General features: G+C 33.6%; 1 protein-coding gene across 3 annotated transcripts in view; it reads right to left on the bottom strand.

Moving 5' to 3' along the window:
* VPS13A (vacuolar protein sorting 13 homolog A) overlaps positions 1 to 17,655 on the bottom strand; it is a 252,868-nt gene that overhangs the window by 147,762 nt on the left and 87,451 nt on the right. For all 3 annotated transcript variants that reach the window (XM_081236830.1, XM_081236828.1, XM_081236829.1), the window contains exons 24-26: positions 2,812 to 2,893; positions 1,414 to 1,568; positions 749 to 905 (exon numbers count right to left, since the gene is read on the bottom strand). In XM_081236830.1, coding sequence (XP_081092956.1) covers positions 749 to 905; positions 1,414 to 1,568; positions 2,812 to 2,893 — 394 coding nt within the window. The remainder of the gene's footprint in view (positions 1 to 748; positions 906 to 1,413; positions 1,569 to 2,811; positions 2,894 to 17,655) is intronic.

Below are 17,655 nucleotides of genomic sequence, written 5' to 3'. Positions count from 1 at the left end.
AATATTTACACACCCCTCCCACAAGGATGTCCATGCTCTAATCCCCCTTAACCTGAGAATATGTTATTTCATATGGTAAATGTAACATTACAGAGATGATTAAGGTTAAGGGGAAATTATCCTCAATTGTCCAGATGCACCAAATCTAATTACCTTAGTTTTTTAGAGTGGAAGAAAAGGTTAGAGAGATCACAGCATGAGAAGGATCTAACACCCCATAATGGTTCTGGGATATAAAAAAAAATTGTGCAAGGACCTAGAGAGGCCTGTAGGAGCTAAGGCCAATCCTCACCTTACAGGCAGCAAGAAAACAGACTTAAACCATATAAAACTAAATTCTGCCAACATCTGAGTGAGCAAGAAAATAGATATTCCCCTACAGCCTCCAAAAAAGAAGTCCTGTTGACAGCTTGATTTTTTCACACTGAAACTTGTGTCAGACAACTGATATACAGAACTTTGATTTGTGGTAGATTGTTACAGTATCAATTGGAAACTTATTCAGTATTTTAGTATTCAGTTAAGTAGACTTAAAATTAAACCATTTTCCTTAAGGAGAAAAATTATCTTCATTTTCTCTCTAGTCTACACCTTAGATTCCAAAGTATAATATGAAAGTTGAAGACTAACACATTTCTTTGATAATATCTTATCAAATGTACTGACTAAACACCTAGAGAATTTATCTCCAGAAGGTAATTAAACAGTAAAATTAATTAATTTAGTTTTTTAAAAAAGAGATTCTTACCAAAATATTCTGGGCATTTTAAGCAGACCTCTTTCAAAAAGGCATTTGCTTTCAAATCAAATGTTCTAAGCTCAATGACTGTGCCCAATCCCAAGACATTAATCTCTACCACAGGTAGTTCACAATCTCCAACAAGGTGACAGAATTGAATCAAAACCTGGAAGAGAAAGAAAAAAGAAACTACAACTACCTAAAACAAAAAAATTGTTTATGTGGATGGTGGCTATATATGGATGTGTGAGGTATACATGTGGTATAAATGACATGTATTTAAATTTAGGAGAGATTTTATACACACACATATATAATACACACATTGTGCAAATTATTTTCAATAAATATATACTGAATAACAACAATACATCTAAACTCTTAATTCTTTTTTTTTAAGTGAAAGCGGATTTATTTAGAGAGATACACATTCCACAGGCAGAATGTGGTCCCTCTCAAAAGGTGAGGGCGGCCAAACCTTTAATTATTAAGGAAATTAATCTTCAAAGAAAGGGGAGGGAGAACCACAAAGTAACATCTGGATTGAGTTTAAATAGGATGAAAACAACACTGTCTATTAGTAATGAGACTATATAAATGAGCTGTGAATAGTAGAGATGACCGACAATTTAAATAAGCCATATTAATTTTACCATAGTATATACAATGCATACCTCTGGCACTTCAAATCTTATTTTATACTCAATCATATTTTTTGAACAATCTGGCTTTTGAAGCTTTATTTGTTGAGGACTTTTAACTTTAGATGGAGGTTGAAGAGGCTCTTCCAAGGGACTACATGGGGCATCAAAAAACTCCTCATCTGAATCTAAATACCATAGAACATTTAAGTCAATAATCAAAATGACTGATTTAATAATAACATTCTAATAATTTTTCTGAAATAAATATGAACACTAAAACACTATTTCAAAAAATTGAATGTAAGGTTTAAAATAAATAGAAAAGAATATAGAGATTACATGTGAAAAAATAACATTCTTAGCAAAAAATGTATGGAAAATTACAAAATACAATCTTTAGCTTAATGAACATCATCTTTAAAATCATGATACTAAAAACTGCTAAAGAAAATTTCATAGCAAATGCCAATGCCAATTATTACATACATGATGAATACTCAAAGGAACACACTAATATGCTCACTCTACCTGGAAACAGGTAAACAGGACTTAGTTACAAACCCTGCAATATTAAAAGTAGAAGGCAGGCCCTAAAGTTTGAATGGAGAAACTAAGATCAAACACTACTTCACATATGTATGACTATACAGGAATATATATATGATAGTAAATTTCTACAATGTGCTATTTAAATGGACCCAAAATCTAGTAAAACCATTAAAAGAAGGTTTAAAGGAAACTAAAATCATCTAAGTATATCCCTAAGAACATAAAATTGAATTTTAGGGTAGATGATCTCACAGATAACATTTCCTCCCCCTCCCCACCCACCCTGGTCACTACACAGAAAGGAACATTCTCTAGAAAACTGAGGATCAACGTGGCAATTTCTGTTATTTAACATTTACAATTTTTAAAGTTTTAAAAATAGAAAAATACATTTATTTTTCTTTTTAATGTGGCCAAAAAAGTATGTATTTCATAACAAAGTCTTTACCAGTTTTCATATGTTAATGTAGGTATTGAGGCTTGATTTTTTCCCTTTAATAACAAAAAAGGAAGTGTAAAAAGTGAAAAAAAAAAAAAAAAAAATTACTATAATGAAGGTCTCCAAAAGCTAAGTAACACATTATAAATTAGACACTAAGTTTCATGGGGTCTCTTAGATCACAAAGGATAAAGATGATTAACTTGCTAGTGGTCCTTGTGATTATGGGGTTCAACTTTTATATACCAAAAAAAAATCCCACTGCAAAAGCAACTTTAAGGAACATCCAAATTATACTGTTTTAAAGGAATTTTAGTGAAATTTTGTGGATAATACGCAAATATCTGTTATTGCCTGAAATTTTTTATGTGGTCTCAAAATGAATTTTTTTCATAGTATATTTATAACAAGGAAAATTTCCTAAATTAGTTTCATTTTACCATCTTCAACACATGGAATTTCCAAAAGAGGAAACTTTTTCTGTGAAATCTGTGATGTTCCCAAAGAAGTGGATCTTTGAATCTGGAAGAAAAGTTAATTCACTGTCAGTTAGCACACAGACTTTTATTATAAGTTCTAAGACAGTTCTAACACACACACACACACACACACACACACACACACACACACCTCAATCTGAATTAACTGGAAAAAAATCCAGCCTGAATTAGAAAGTTAATTTGTAAAATGTAGACTTAAAGAAGTGCTTTTACAATTTCAAGGCTAAATATAAATTGCAGAACTGTTATAATCATTTCCTTGTTGACAGACTTTGCATAAGAGATCTTAGATGTATCTTAACATCTTACTAAATAAGGGAAGCCACATCTAGGGCATCTATGAGAAACAACCAAAAGCCTCAAAATTTAAAGCCTCTGTAGTTGGGGAGCTTGCAGTTTCATTTTTAACTTTTTAAAGATATTTTAGTAAATTTACTTTTTTACTGTTCTGGAAAATACAGCATACAAAACACATATAATGCAGTTGAAAATCATAATAATAAAAGACATCCGTGAATCTTCCATCCAGGCCAAGAAACAAAATAGTATCACACCCTTACCTAGAAGCATCTTATGTGCTCCTTTCTTGATCATATTCCCTAAAATTGATTTACTTTTATTTTATTTGCTTGTTTTTAACTACCTATGACTTATTCTCTAAGTAATACACTGTTTAACATGTTCCTTTCTAAACTTAGAAAAAAGCAATAACACTGCATACATTTTCCTGTGATGTTCTTCTTCAACAAAATATTCTTTAAATTTTATCCATATTGATAGTTTACTCATTCTCACTGCTATACATTGATGAATAAACCACTACTTATTTGTCCATTACACTGTTGGTAAATATTTGTGTTGTTTACAGATTTTTGCTTTTATTCACATTGCCACTATAAGAATCCTTGAACATAGGTGTTCAAATGCAAGATTTTCTATGGTGCATATATCAAAGAGTGGAATTTCATATGGTCACCTTAGTAAGTACTACACCTTAGTAAGTACTACACTTGTTTTCACAAGTGTTTACAAGGCATTACATGATATCAGCAGATCAGAGTTTTTATGGCTCCATTTCCTCATTAATACTTAAAGCTTTCAGACGTTTTAAATGTTGCCAATCTCACTGGCATTTTAACCCTAGTTTTAATTAGAATTTCACAAACATATAATAGTTACACATCATGTCATAGGCTCATGGGTTGTGTTTGTCCTTCTCTGAATCCTATTCATTTGGGAGAAACATTTTTATTGAAATATAACCTACTACATCTGAGTACAGAACTGTAAGTATAAATAAAACTAAATTTCAAAAAGAAAACACACCCATGCACCCAAAATCCAGATCCAGGAACAGAACATTACCAGCAACTCAGAAGCCTCCCTCATGCTCCTCAATCACCAGGCATACCTCCAAAAAGTAACAACTATGCTGCCCCAATTTCAATTTTTAATGTTCTGAAAGTTTTTACAATGGCATTCATTTAAAAAATGATTGTTTTGTATCTTCCTGATGAGTAATAAAATTGAACACCTTCTCATACGTCTGTTCGTCATTTCTTATTGGATTCTTGGTCTCCTTGTAAATTTTGGATAAAGTCTTCTGTAAGTTGTATGTGTTCCAAGTATTTTTCCCAGTTGGATAGCTAACCTTTTTCATTATTAACAATGTCTTTCAAAAGGCAGAAATTTTTAATTTCCGTGAAGTGTAATTTATTTTTTTCTTCTGTATTTGTGCTTTTTTATCCCAAGATATCTTTACCCACCACAAGAGTTCCAAGATTTTCTCCTATGTTTTTTGTTAAAGAAACTTTATACCTTTGGCCATTTACATTTAAGTCTATGTTCCATTTTAAGTTAAATTCCATGTATGGTATATGGTACAGATTGATGTTCACTTTTTTCCCCACATGGAAATCTAATTATTTTAGAACCATTGTTGAAAAGACTATCCTACCCCCACTTAGTTGCACTGGCACCTTTGTAAGAAATAAAGTACATATTAACCATATACTATATTGTGAATTTATTTCTGGATTCTGTTCTACTTCAGTTATTTTATGTCTATTCTTATGCCAATACAACTCTTTCTTGAATAAAGTAGCTATAAAATAAGCCTTGAAATCAAGAATTAGAAATCCTCCAGTGTTATTCTTATTCTTATTCAAAATTTTTTGGCTAATATATGTCCTTTGCATTTCCATATATACATTATGATAAGCTTGTTAACTTCCAGAAGAAAAATTTGGTATTTTGATTGGGGTTGTGAGAAATCTATACAGTTTTGAAAGAACTATCATTTTAATACAGTCAGTCCTCCAATCCTTAACTATGTATATCACTCCACTTACTTAGGTCATGATCAATTATTTTCAGAAATGTTCTGTAGTTTTAGATATAAATGACTTGTATTTCTTTTGTTAAATTTTTCTTAAGTATTTAACTCTTTTTAGTTGTATTATGGATGGAACATTTTTCTTAATTTCATTTTTAGAAACAGCTTATTATTTACATTGATGACATAACCTACAACCTTGACAAATTCACTATTACTAGTGGTATTTTTCTACATTCCTTAGGACTTTCTGCATAAGTGATTGTGTCACCTGCAAATAAAGATAGTTTTACTTTTTCATTTCCATCCTGTCTTTATTTTTCTTGAGTTACTGCAGAAGCTAGAACCTTCAGTATGAATTTGAATAGAAGTAGTAAAAAAAAAAAAAAAAAGAAAGGCATTCTTGCACTATTACTTGATATTACAGGGAAAGCATTCAGTCTTTTTCAAATTAAACATGATATTAGCTATGGGTTTTTCCTACGTTGATGGGGTTTCCTTATATTCCCAGTTTGTTAAGTTTTATCATGAAAGGTTGTTGGATTTTGTCAATGTTTTTTCCTTTTCTATTGAGATAATCACACATTTGTTAGCCTTTATTCAATGAAATGTGCTTAATAACATTGATTGGTGAACCATTTTTGCTGCCCTGGGATAAATGCATTTGGTATTTTAGTGTATTATGTTTTTAAAATATCATACTATTTGATTGTAATATTTGCTAAGTATTTTAGAATCTATGTTAATGAATATATAGGTCTGTATTTTCTCATAATTTGTCTATCTGGTTACCACAGCAGAATAACACATGCAAAGAAATGAAGTGTGGCCTATGCACACAGTAAATTAGCAGAAATAGTGCAGGAATAAGCACACACATTAGACTTACTGCAAAAAAAAAATCCAGAAACTTTAAATAAACTGTCTTAAATGTGCTCAGAGAGCTAAAAAGAACCACTGAGAAAGAGCTAAAGGAAACCAGGCAAATAACATCATAACAAATGGAAAATATCAATAAAGAGGTAGAAATTATAAAAAGAAATCAAACAAATTCCAGACCTGAAAAGTAAAATAACTGAAAGAAAAATTCATTAGAGAATTTCAATAGCAGAGTTGAGCTAGCAGAACAATCAGTGAACATGAAGACAGATCAGTCAAAATTATTTAAAAAAAAAAAGATAAAGAAAAGTGAACACAACCTAAGGGAAGTGTGGGACACCACAAAGTGAGTCAATATATGCATTATGTGAATCCCAGCAAAAGACCAGAAAGAGAAAGGACCAGAAAGACTATTTGAAAAAAACAGCCAAAAATGTCCCGAAATTTGATGAAAGACATGAATCTAAAAAATCCAAATTCAATGAACTCAAAGTAACATACACTCAAAGAGATCAACACCAAAACATATTATAATCAAACAGTTGAAAGATAGAGTAAGAAAAATGAAAGCAAGAGAAGCAAGTTGCCACATATTAGGACTCATCAATAAATTAACAGCTAACTGCTCAGCAGAAACCATGAAGGTCAAAAGGTAATGGAAAGTTATATTTAACATGCTGAAAGAAAAGTCAACCAAGATTTGTATGTCTGGTAAAACTGTCCTTCATAATGAAAGAAAAATTAAGATATTTCCAGACAAACAACAGCAGAAGGAGTGTGTCACCACAATACTTGCCCAACAAGAAACGCCAGAGTCCTTTAGGTTGAAGGAAAAGAACACTAGATAGTAACTCAAAGCTATATAAAGGAAAAGAAATCTCCAGTAAAGATAAATACATGGGTAAATAAATGAGGTATTGTATTTTTATTTCAAAACCACTCTATTTCCTGTACACTTTAAAGAAAAACATATAAAAATAATCATAACGACATTACTGAGCACACAATGTACAAGATGCAACTTTTGACAAAACCACCTTAATGGGGGAATACAGAGCTGTACTAGAAAAGAGGGTTTTTTTTCTTAATTTTTGTTTGTTTCCTGTTTTGTTTTTTTGATGTGGGCCATTTTTTTAGTCTTTACTGAATTTGTTACAACATTGCTTCTGTTTTTTGTTTTGGTTTTTTGGCCACAAGGCATGTGAGATCTTAGCTCCCCGACTAGGGATCAAACCTGCACCCCTTGCATTGGAAGGCGAAGTCTTAACCACTGGACTTCCAGGGAAGTCCCAGAAAAGAGTTTTTGTGTGCTACTGAGGTTAAGTTGGTATCAATCCAAAACACGATTTTATAAATCCAGAATGTTAAATGTAACTGACATAGTAACCATAAAAAATATATAACTAAAAGCATATACTGGGACTTCCCTGGTGGTCCAGTGGTTAAGACTTTGCCTTCCAAATGCAGGGGGTGTGGGTTCGATCCCTGGTCAGGGAGCTAAGATCCCACATGCCTTGTGGCCAAAAAACCAAAACATAAAACAGAAGCAATATTGTAACAAATTCAATAAAGAGTTTAAAAAATGGTCCACATCAAAAAAAAAATTCTTAAAAAAATAAAGAGAAATAAAAGTATATACAAAGAAATTAGGAAGGATTCAAAATGATTCACTCCAAAAAAATCAACTAAGCAATAAGAAAGGTATTAACAGTGAAAATGTAACACAAAAAGTAAAAGATACACAGAAAACAAATAGAAAAATGGCAGAAGTACGCCTTTCATAATCAGTAATTACTTTAAATGTCAATGGACTGAACCATCCAATCAAAAGGCAAAATGGATAAGAGAAAATGTGGCCCAAGTATATGCTGTCTACAAGAGACTCCTTTTAGATCCAAATACAGTGACAGGATGGAAAAAGATATTCTATGAAAACAGTAATCACAACAGAGGTGGTTATACTAATTTCTACCAAAGACGTTAAAAAAAAATTGTAACAAAAGACAAAAAGGTCATCATATATAACAAAAGGGATAATTCATTAGGAAGATATAACAATTATAAACATATATACACCAAAAAGTAGAGTCCCAAAATATGCTGACAAATCAATGACAAAACAGGAGAAATAGAAAGTTCCACAATAATAGCTGGAAACTTCAATTATGCCCACTTTCAATAAAGAATAGAATATCTAGTCAGAGGATCAATCAATAAACATAGAACTTGAACAATACCATACACCAACTAGACATAACAGACATACACAGAACAATCCAGCCAACAACAGCAGAATATACATTCTTCCTAAGTACATGTAGAACATTTTCCAGGGTTGACCATGTGGCAGGCCACAAAACAAGTGTCAAAATTTTTTTAAAGAGTGAAATCATATGAAGTGTCTTCTCCAACCACAATTAAAGCTAGAAATCAACAACAGAAGGGAAAGTGGACAATTCACAAATATACAGAAATTAAAGAAAACTTAAAAAAATCAATGGATCAAAGAAGAAATAGCAAGAAAATATACAAATACTTTGAGATAAAGGAAAATGAAAAGACATCATATGAAAAAATATGAGATACTTTGAAATCAGTGCTCAGAGGGAAATTTACTGCTATAAAAGCAAACATTAAAACAGAAGACAGGGCTTCCCTGGTGGCGCAGTGGTTGAGAGTCCGCCTGCCGATGCAGGGGACACGGGTTCGTGCCCCGGTCCAGGAAGATCCCACATGCCGCGGAGTGGCTGGGCCTGTGAGCCATGGCCGCTGAGCCTGCGCATCCAGAGCCTGTGCTCCGCAACGGGAGAGGCCACAACAGTGAGAGGCCCGCATACCGCAAAAAAACCCCAAAAAAACAGAAGACAGATTTCAAATCAATAACTTCACTTTATACTTCAAGGAGCTAGAAAATGATCAACCTAAACAAAAAGCTAGCAAAGGTAAAGAAATATAAAGATTAGAGCAGATAAATGAAATAGTGAAGAGAAAAGCAACAGAATTAACAAAATCAAAACTTGGCTCTTGACAAAATCAACAAAACTGACAAACCTTCAGCTAGACTGAGACAAAAAGAAAAGACATAAGTAACTAAAATCAGAAATCAAATTGAAGTCACTGCAGCCAAATTTACAGAAATAAAAAGGACTGTAAAGAATACTATGAAAAATCATAGGCCCACAAATTGGATAACCTAGATGAAATAGACAAATTCCTAGAAAGACATGAATTACATAAACTGACTCAAAAACAAACTCTGAACAGACTTATAACAAGAGATTGAATCAGTAACCAAAACTCTACCAAGAAAGGTCATAAGGCTTCAGTGGCAAAGTTTACCACCATTTAAAGAAGAATTAAAACCTTCCTTTTCAAGTAAATGGAAGAGAACATCCCTAACCCAGTCTCTTAGGCCTGATAACAAAGCCAAGCAAATACACCACACAAAAAGTTATAGAATAATATAACTTATGAATATAGATGCAAAAATCCTTAACAAAATACTAGTAACCAAATCCAAAAGCCTATTAAAAGGGTTATTATACCAGAACCAAATGGAATCTATTCTAGGAAACCAAAGGTAACTCAACATTAAAAAAAATTACTTTAAAACACCACATTAATAGAGTGAAAGACAAAAGCCCAGATGATATCTCAACTGAGGCAGAAAAAACATTTGACAAAATTCACCACCATTTCATGATAAAAACACAGAAAAATATACATGTAGAGTAGAACTTCCCCAACATGGTAATGAGCATTTATGGACACGTCCAAGCTAATATCATACTTAGTGGTGAAAAACTGAAAGCTTTCCCACTAAGATCAGGAAAAAAGGCAAGGATTCTCTCTTTTATTAATGCTATCCCATATTTACTGAAGTTCTAGCCAGAGCAATTACGTAAGGAGAAGTAAAAAAGGTTTCCAAATTGAAAAGAAATTAAACTATATCTATTCTCAGATGACATGATACTAAATAGACAAAATCCCAGAGAATCCACAAAAACTTCTAACACTAAAAAATTAATTCAGCAAAGTCACAGGGTACCAGATTAACATACAAATCTGTTGTTTTGATGTACCAGCAATGAACGAAAATGGAAATTTAGGAAATAATTCCATTTATAACAGCATCAAAAAGAATAAATTATCTAGGAAAAATATACAGCAAAGAACTGAAAAACTTGCACACTGAAAATTACAACAAATTTCTAAAAATATCAAAGATGTCAGTGAATGGAAAGACATCCTGTGTTAATGGACTTGGAGACAATATTTTTAACATGGAAACACTAATCAAAGTGATCTACAAATTCAGTGTGATCTCAAACAAAATGCCAATTGCGTTTTTTTTTTGCAGAAATGGAAAAGCCAATCCACAAATTCATATGAAATTACAGGTGCCTGAATAACTACAGCAATCATGATATAGGACAAAATCAGAGGATTCACATCTACTAATATCAAAACTTAGTACAAAGCTGCAGTAACTGAAACACTGTGTTACTGGCATATTGACATATTCACTGACTAATGGAATAGAACCGAGAGTACAGATATAAATCTATACAACTAAGACCAAATGATTTTTGATAATGGTGCCAAGTCCACTCAATGAAAAAAGAAGACTCTCTTTAACAAATGACGCAGAGACATTTGTTATAACATAGTTGACATTTCAACATGAAAAGAATGTTTGGTACTGTACCTCACACTGTATACAATAATAACTCAAAATGGATCAACAACTTAAATATAAGAGCTAAAAGCATGAAATTATAGAAGAAAAGGAGGAGAAAACTATATGATCTTGAATTTGGAAATAGATTCTTAAATATGACACCAAGAAACAAAAGAAAAAAACAGATAAATTGACTTCAAAATTAAAAACTCTTATACATCAAAGGATATTATCAAGAAAGGGAAATGGCAGGGACTTCCCTGGTGGTCCAGTGGGTAAGACTCCGCACTCCCAGTGCAGGGGGCCCAGGTTCAATCCCTGGTCGGGGAACTAGATCCCACATGTATGTCGCAACTAAGAGCCCACATGCAGCAACTAAAAGATCCCGCGTGCCGCAACAAAGACCCAGAGCAGCCAAAATAAAAATAAATAAATAAATAAATATAAAAAAAGAAAAAGAAAGGGAAATGGCAACCCACGGAATGAAAGAAAATCTAAGCAAATCATATATCTGATAACAGTGATTATCCAGAATAAAGAACTTACAGCTCAACAACAAAAGGAAAACAATCCAACTGAAATACAGACAAAGGACTGGAAAAAACATTTCACCAAGGAAGATTTTAAAAAAGTGGCCAGCAAGCATCTGAAAAGATGCTCAACATTATCAGTTGTTAGTGAAATGCAAATCAGAACCACAATTCAATATCCCTTTACACCCACTAGGATGGCTATAATCAAAAAAGGAAAAATAACAACTGCAGGTGAGGATATTGATAAACCGGAACACTCATACATTGCTAGTGGGAATGTACAATTATACAGCTGCTGTGGAGAACAATTTAGTGGTTCCTTCAGTCTGGTAGTTTTACATTAAACATAGAATTATCACATGACCCTGCAATTACACTCCTACATATATACATCCAAAAGAGCATAAAACAAGGATGCAAACAAATACACACAAATGTCCATAGCAATACTATTCGTCATAGGTAGAAGGTGAAAAAAATCCAAATGTCCATCAATGCATGAATGTATAAATAAAAGGTGGCATTTATGTCACATATATGCCACATTTTACATGTGTATATTCCATTTTATATATTTATATCCATATAAAATATTCCATTATATATTTATATGTGTGTGTATATATATACAGGAATGAAACACTGACACATGCTACAAGACAAATGAACCTCAAAAAGATCATGCTAAGTGAAAGAAGCAAGACACAAAAGTTTACATATTTTATAAATCTACTGATATGAAGTAACCAGAATATGTAAATCCACAGAAAAAAATAAAGCAGACTGGTGGATGCTAGGGGCTTGTGGAGTGGAGGGTGAATAGAAAATAATTACTTAACAGAGGCAGGGTTTTCTTTAGGATGATGGAAATGTTTTAGTATTAGGTCACACATCATTGTGAATAAAACAAAATTCGATTGAATTGCACACTTTGATAGTTATGTGAATTTTACCTCAAGTTAAAATTTTAAACAATTAGAAAATAGAATTCTACAGAAAGAAAAAAGAAAGCCAGAGTGACTATATTAATATCAGATACAGTAGACTTCAGAAAAAGGAATATCACTAAGAATAGTAAGAGATATTACAAAGTAAAAAAGGATTAGCAAGGCAAAGTAACAATCCTAAACACATACATACTCAACAAAAAAAGCTTTAAAATACATAAGGTAGAAACTGGCAAAAATGAAAGGCAACTGGAAAAATCCACAACTATAATTGGAGACATCAATATTCCTCTCTCATTAACTGACAAACAGTAAATCAATAAGATACAGAAGACCGAAACAACACTACCAGTCTAATTATACTAAGTGACATTTATAGAACACTTAACCCAGCAACAACAAAATACATTCTTTTCAAATGCACGTGGAATATTCACCAAGACAGACCATTTTATGGTCCAAAGGTCAGGTTTTTCCATTTTTAAATTTATATTTTAGTTTTATATTTTTTAATGTAAAAGATCAGAAATCCCATCTCTATTCCTGACTTCTGCTGAGATGATGGATTGAATCTATGAGTCACAACCTTAGTCTTTTTATCAAATGCTTGTCCAGTAACACCCTGCTGTTCTCTCCATTAACACACTTTCTCATTTTTTGCAATATGCGTAGGCTGAGCATTTTCCAAATCTGTAAGTTCTGGTTCCTTTTTGCTTAACAATTTCTTCTTCAAAATGTATCCCTCCTTTCCCATTTTACTATTAGCAATTAGAAAAAACAAGACCGTGTCTTCAACATTCTGTTTAGAAATCTACTCAATTAAATATCCATGTTCATCACTTATAAGACCTACTTGCCACAAAATATTAGAAAGCATTTCAGTCAAATTCTTTGCTACTTTATAACAACGATCACCTTGCCTCAAAATTCTTCCAGCCTCTACCCACTATCCAATTCTAAAACCACTACCACATATTTAAATATGTTACAGCAATTCCTCACTTTCTGGTACCAAAATCTGTATTGGTTTGCTAGGGCTGCCGTAACAAAAGACCACAGACTGGGAGGCTTAAACAACAGAAATTTATTTTCTCACAGTTCTAGAGGCTAAAAAGTCCAAAATAAAAGGTGCTGACATGACTGAGGCTCTCACATAGGCTTGGAGATATCCACCTTTTTGCTCTGCCCTCACATGGTCTCTCCTTTGTGCGTGTGCATTCCTTGTGTCTTTTTCTGTGTCCAAATTTCCTATTTATAAAGAAGCCAGTCAGACTGGATAAGGGCCTATTCTAACGGCCTCATATTAAGTTAATCACTTCTTTAAAGGCCCCATCTCCATATACAGTCATTAAGCTTTCAACGTATGGACTTTGGGAGGACACAAGTCAGTCCATAACAATAGCAGAATATGTGTAGCAAAAGTATGCTTAAACTACAAAACAAAGATAAAAAACTTTAAAAGACCTAAATAAATGAAGAGATACATCATGTTAGTGAACTGAAAAATTCAATAGTTAAAATGTCAATTCTCCCCAAATTGATAATATAACCCCAATCAAAATCCCAACAGAATTTTCTTATAAAAATTGAAGAGGTGATTCATAAAGTTACAGAGAATGCAAAAAATTAGTCAAAACCATTTTAGAAAAGCAAACAAATTGGAGGTCACGTCCTACCTGGTTACAAAAGACTTACCATTTACAATTGTATCAGAAAGAATAAAATACCTAGAAATAGGGATTCCCTGGTGGCGTAGTGGTTGAGAGTCTGCCTGCCGATGCAGGGGACATGGGTTCGTGCCCCGGTCTGGGAAGATCCCACATACCGCAGAGCGGCTGGGCCCGTGAGCCATGGACACTGGGCCTGCACGTCTGGAGCCTGTGCTCCGCAACGGGAGAGGCCACAACAGTGACAGGCCCACATATCGCAAAACAAAACAAAACAAACAAACAAAAAACCCCAAAAAACCTAGAAATAAACTTAACCAAGGAAGTGAACGACCTGTACACTGAAAACTATAGGACACTAATGAAAGAAACTGAAGAGGACACAAATACACGGAAAGATAGTCAGTGCTCATGGATTGGAATAATTAATACTATGAAAATGTCCATACTACCCAAAGCAACATGCAGATTCAATGCAATTCCCACCAATATTCCAATGACTTTTTCACAGAAATAGAAAAAACAATCCTAAAGTTTGTATGGAACCACAAGAGACCCCAAACAGCCAAAGCAAACTTGGGAAAGAAGAAAGTTGGAGGCATCATGCTCTCTGATTTCTAACTATGTTACAAAGCTATACTAATCAAGATAGTACGGTACTGGCATAAAAATAGACACAGACGTCAGTGGAACGAGATAGAGAGTCCAGAAATAAACCCACACACCTATGATCACTTAATTTTTGACAAAGGAGCCAGGAATATACATTGAGGAAAGGATAGTCTCTTCAATAAATGGTGCTGGTAAAACTGAACAGCCATATCAAAAGAATGAAAATGGACTACTACCTTACACCATAAACAGAAATTAACTCATAATGGATTAAAGATGTGAATGTAAGACCTGAAACTATAAAACTATTGGAAGAAAACATAGGTGGTAAGCTCCATAACACAGGTTTTGGAGATGATTTTTTTGATTTGACACCAAAAGCAAAGGCAATAAAAGCAAAAATGAACAAAAAGGCCTACATCGAGCTAAAAATCTTCCCCTCCTACACTGTTGGTGGGAATGCAAATTGGTGCAGCCACTATGGAAAACAGTATGAAGGTTCCTCAAAAAACTAAAAATAGAGTTATCATATGATCCAGCAATCTCACTCTTGGGCATATACCCAGACAAAACTATAATTTGAGAAGATACAGGCACCCCTATGTTCACAAAAGCACTGTTTACAACAGCCAAGATATGAAAACAACTTAAATGTCCATTGACATATGAATGGATAAAGAAGATGTGGATATATATACAATGGAATATTACTCAGCCATAAAAAAGAATGAAATAATGCCATTTGCAGCAATATGGATGGACCAAGAAATGATCATACCAAGTAAACTAAGTCAGAGAAAGACAAATATCATATGATATCACATATGTGGAATCTAAAATATGACACAAATGAACATATCTATGAAACAAATCAAACTCACAGATATAGAGAATAGATTTGTGGTTGCCAAGGGGGAGGGGGTGGGGGAGGGAAAGATTGAGAGTTTGGGATTAGCAGATGCAAACTATTATATATAGGATGGATAAACAACAAGGTCCTACTGGGAACTGTATGCAATATACTGTGGTAAACCATAACGGAAAAGAATATGAAAAAGAATATATGTATGTATAACTCAACCACTCTGCTGTACAGCAGAAATTAACACAACATTGTAAATCAACTATACTTCAACAAAAATTTTAAAAACAAATAAATTAATGAATTAATTAAAAGCTTCTGCACAGGGCTTCCCTGGTGGCGCAGTGGTTGAGAGTCCGCCTGCCAATGCAGGGGACACAGGTTTGTGCCCCGGTTCGGGAAGATCCCACATGCTGCGGAGCAGCTGGGCCCGTGAGCCATGGCCGCTAAGCCTGCGCGTCCGGAGCCTGTGCTCCGCAACGGGAGAGGCCACAACAGTGAGAGGTCCACGTACCACAAAAAAAAAAAAGCTTCTGCACAGGAAAGGAAACCATCAACCAAAAATGAAGAGGTAACATACAGAATGGGAGAAAATATTTGCACATCCTATATGTGATAAAGGGTTAATATCCCAAATACATGAAGAACTCACACAACTCAGCAAAATAATAATAATGATAATAATCATCCAATTAAAAACAGGCAGAACAGGTATTTTTCCAATGAAGACATACAGATGGCCAACAATTACATGAAAAGGAACTCAACTAACTAGTTTTCAGAGAAATGCAAATCAAAACCACAAGGAGGTATCACCTTACACCTATCATCAAATGGCTATCACCAAAAAGATAAGACATAACAAGCAATGGCGAGGATGTGGAAAGAAGGGAACTCTTATGCACCATTGCTGGGAGTGTAAACTAGTGCAGCCACTATGGAAAACAGTATGGAGGTTCCACAAAATAATTAAAACTAGAAACTACCATATGAACCAGCAATCTCACGTCCCTAGTTTATCCCAAAGAAATGAAAACGGGATATTGAATAGATATCTGCACTCCCATGTACGATACAGCGTTATTCACAATAGCCAAGATGTGGAAACAACTTAAGTGTCCATCAAACAGATGAATGGATAATGATGTGGTATAGGTATACAATGGAATATCGTTCAGCCATCGTAAAGAAGGAAATCCTGCCATTTGTGACAACATAGGTGGACCTTGAGAGCACTATGCTAAGCGAAATAAGCTGGACTGAGAAAAACAAATACTGCATGGAATCACTTACATATGGAATCTAAAAGACAAAGAAAGTCAAACTCATAGAAACAGAGAGTAGAAACGTGGTTTCCAGAGGCTGGAGGATGGAGGGGAATATAGGGAGAAGTTGGTAAAAGGGTACAAACTTTCAGCTATAAGATAAATAAGGTCTCAGGATCTAGTGTAAAACATAGTGACTACAGCTGACAACATTATGTCATGTAATTGAAATTTGCTCGTCAAATGAAATGGTGAAATGTTCACACCAAAACAAACAAACAAACAAAAAAGATAACTACGTAAGGTATTGGGATGTGTTTGTTAACTAGATAGGGGAAATCCTTTCACAATGTATACATATATCAAATCACCACAGTGTACATGTTAAATGCTTTACGATTTTATTTGTGAATTATACCTCAATAAAGCTGAAATAAAATTGTTTTAAAACATCTATTGCAGAAAGTGAAAAAGAACATCCAGCTTCAAAAGATATTCAGGGGTTAAAAGTTTGTGTCTGAAACTTTGTTTTTGAGACAAGCCAAACAAGCATTCATGTAGGGGCAATTCTTTGTTTAAAAAAATTTTTCCCATCTGACCTGTAAAACCATTCAAATTAAATCAAAACTTTTACTTAAGATCTACTGTTTTGTACTGAACTTCCTTAGGAAACTTGGAAAAAAGAGAAAGCAGAGCACCTTCAGATGAGGCAGTCATCTATACAGAAACCAGTAGGATAAAAGCAGGAAGAACATCAGCGATAGATTTGTTTTAAAAAGAGAGGAAAAAAAAAAAAGAAACCTGAATTCAAATTTGGCTCAGTAAGCTATTTAGAAGCTACATGATCTTAGGCATAATATTTAACCTCCTTAAGAGTCTGCTTCCTGGGCAAAATAATGGCCCTAACGTCTAACTTGCTGGATTGTGATAAGGATTAAAGATAAAATATGCAAAAATCTAGAGTATATAAACAATAGATACCATTAGAGAAAAATCCTTTGCC

This window comes from Mesoplodon bidens (assembly GCF_964165515.1).
Source record: "Mesoplodon bidens genome assembly, chromosome: 6".
Taxonomy (NCBI): domain Eukaryota; kingdom Metazoa; phylum Chordata; class Mammalia; order Artiodactyla; family Ziphiidae; genus Mesoplodon; species Mesoplodon bidens.
This window is presented reverse-complemented; position numbering and strand designations above follow the sequence as displayed.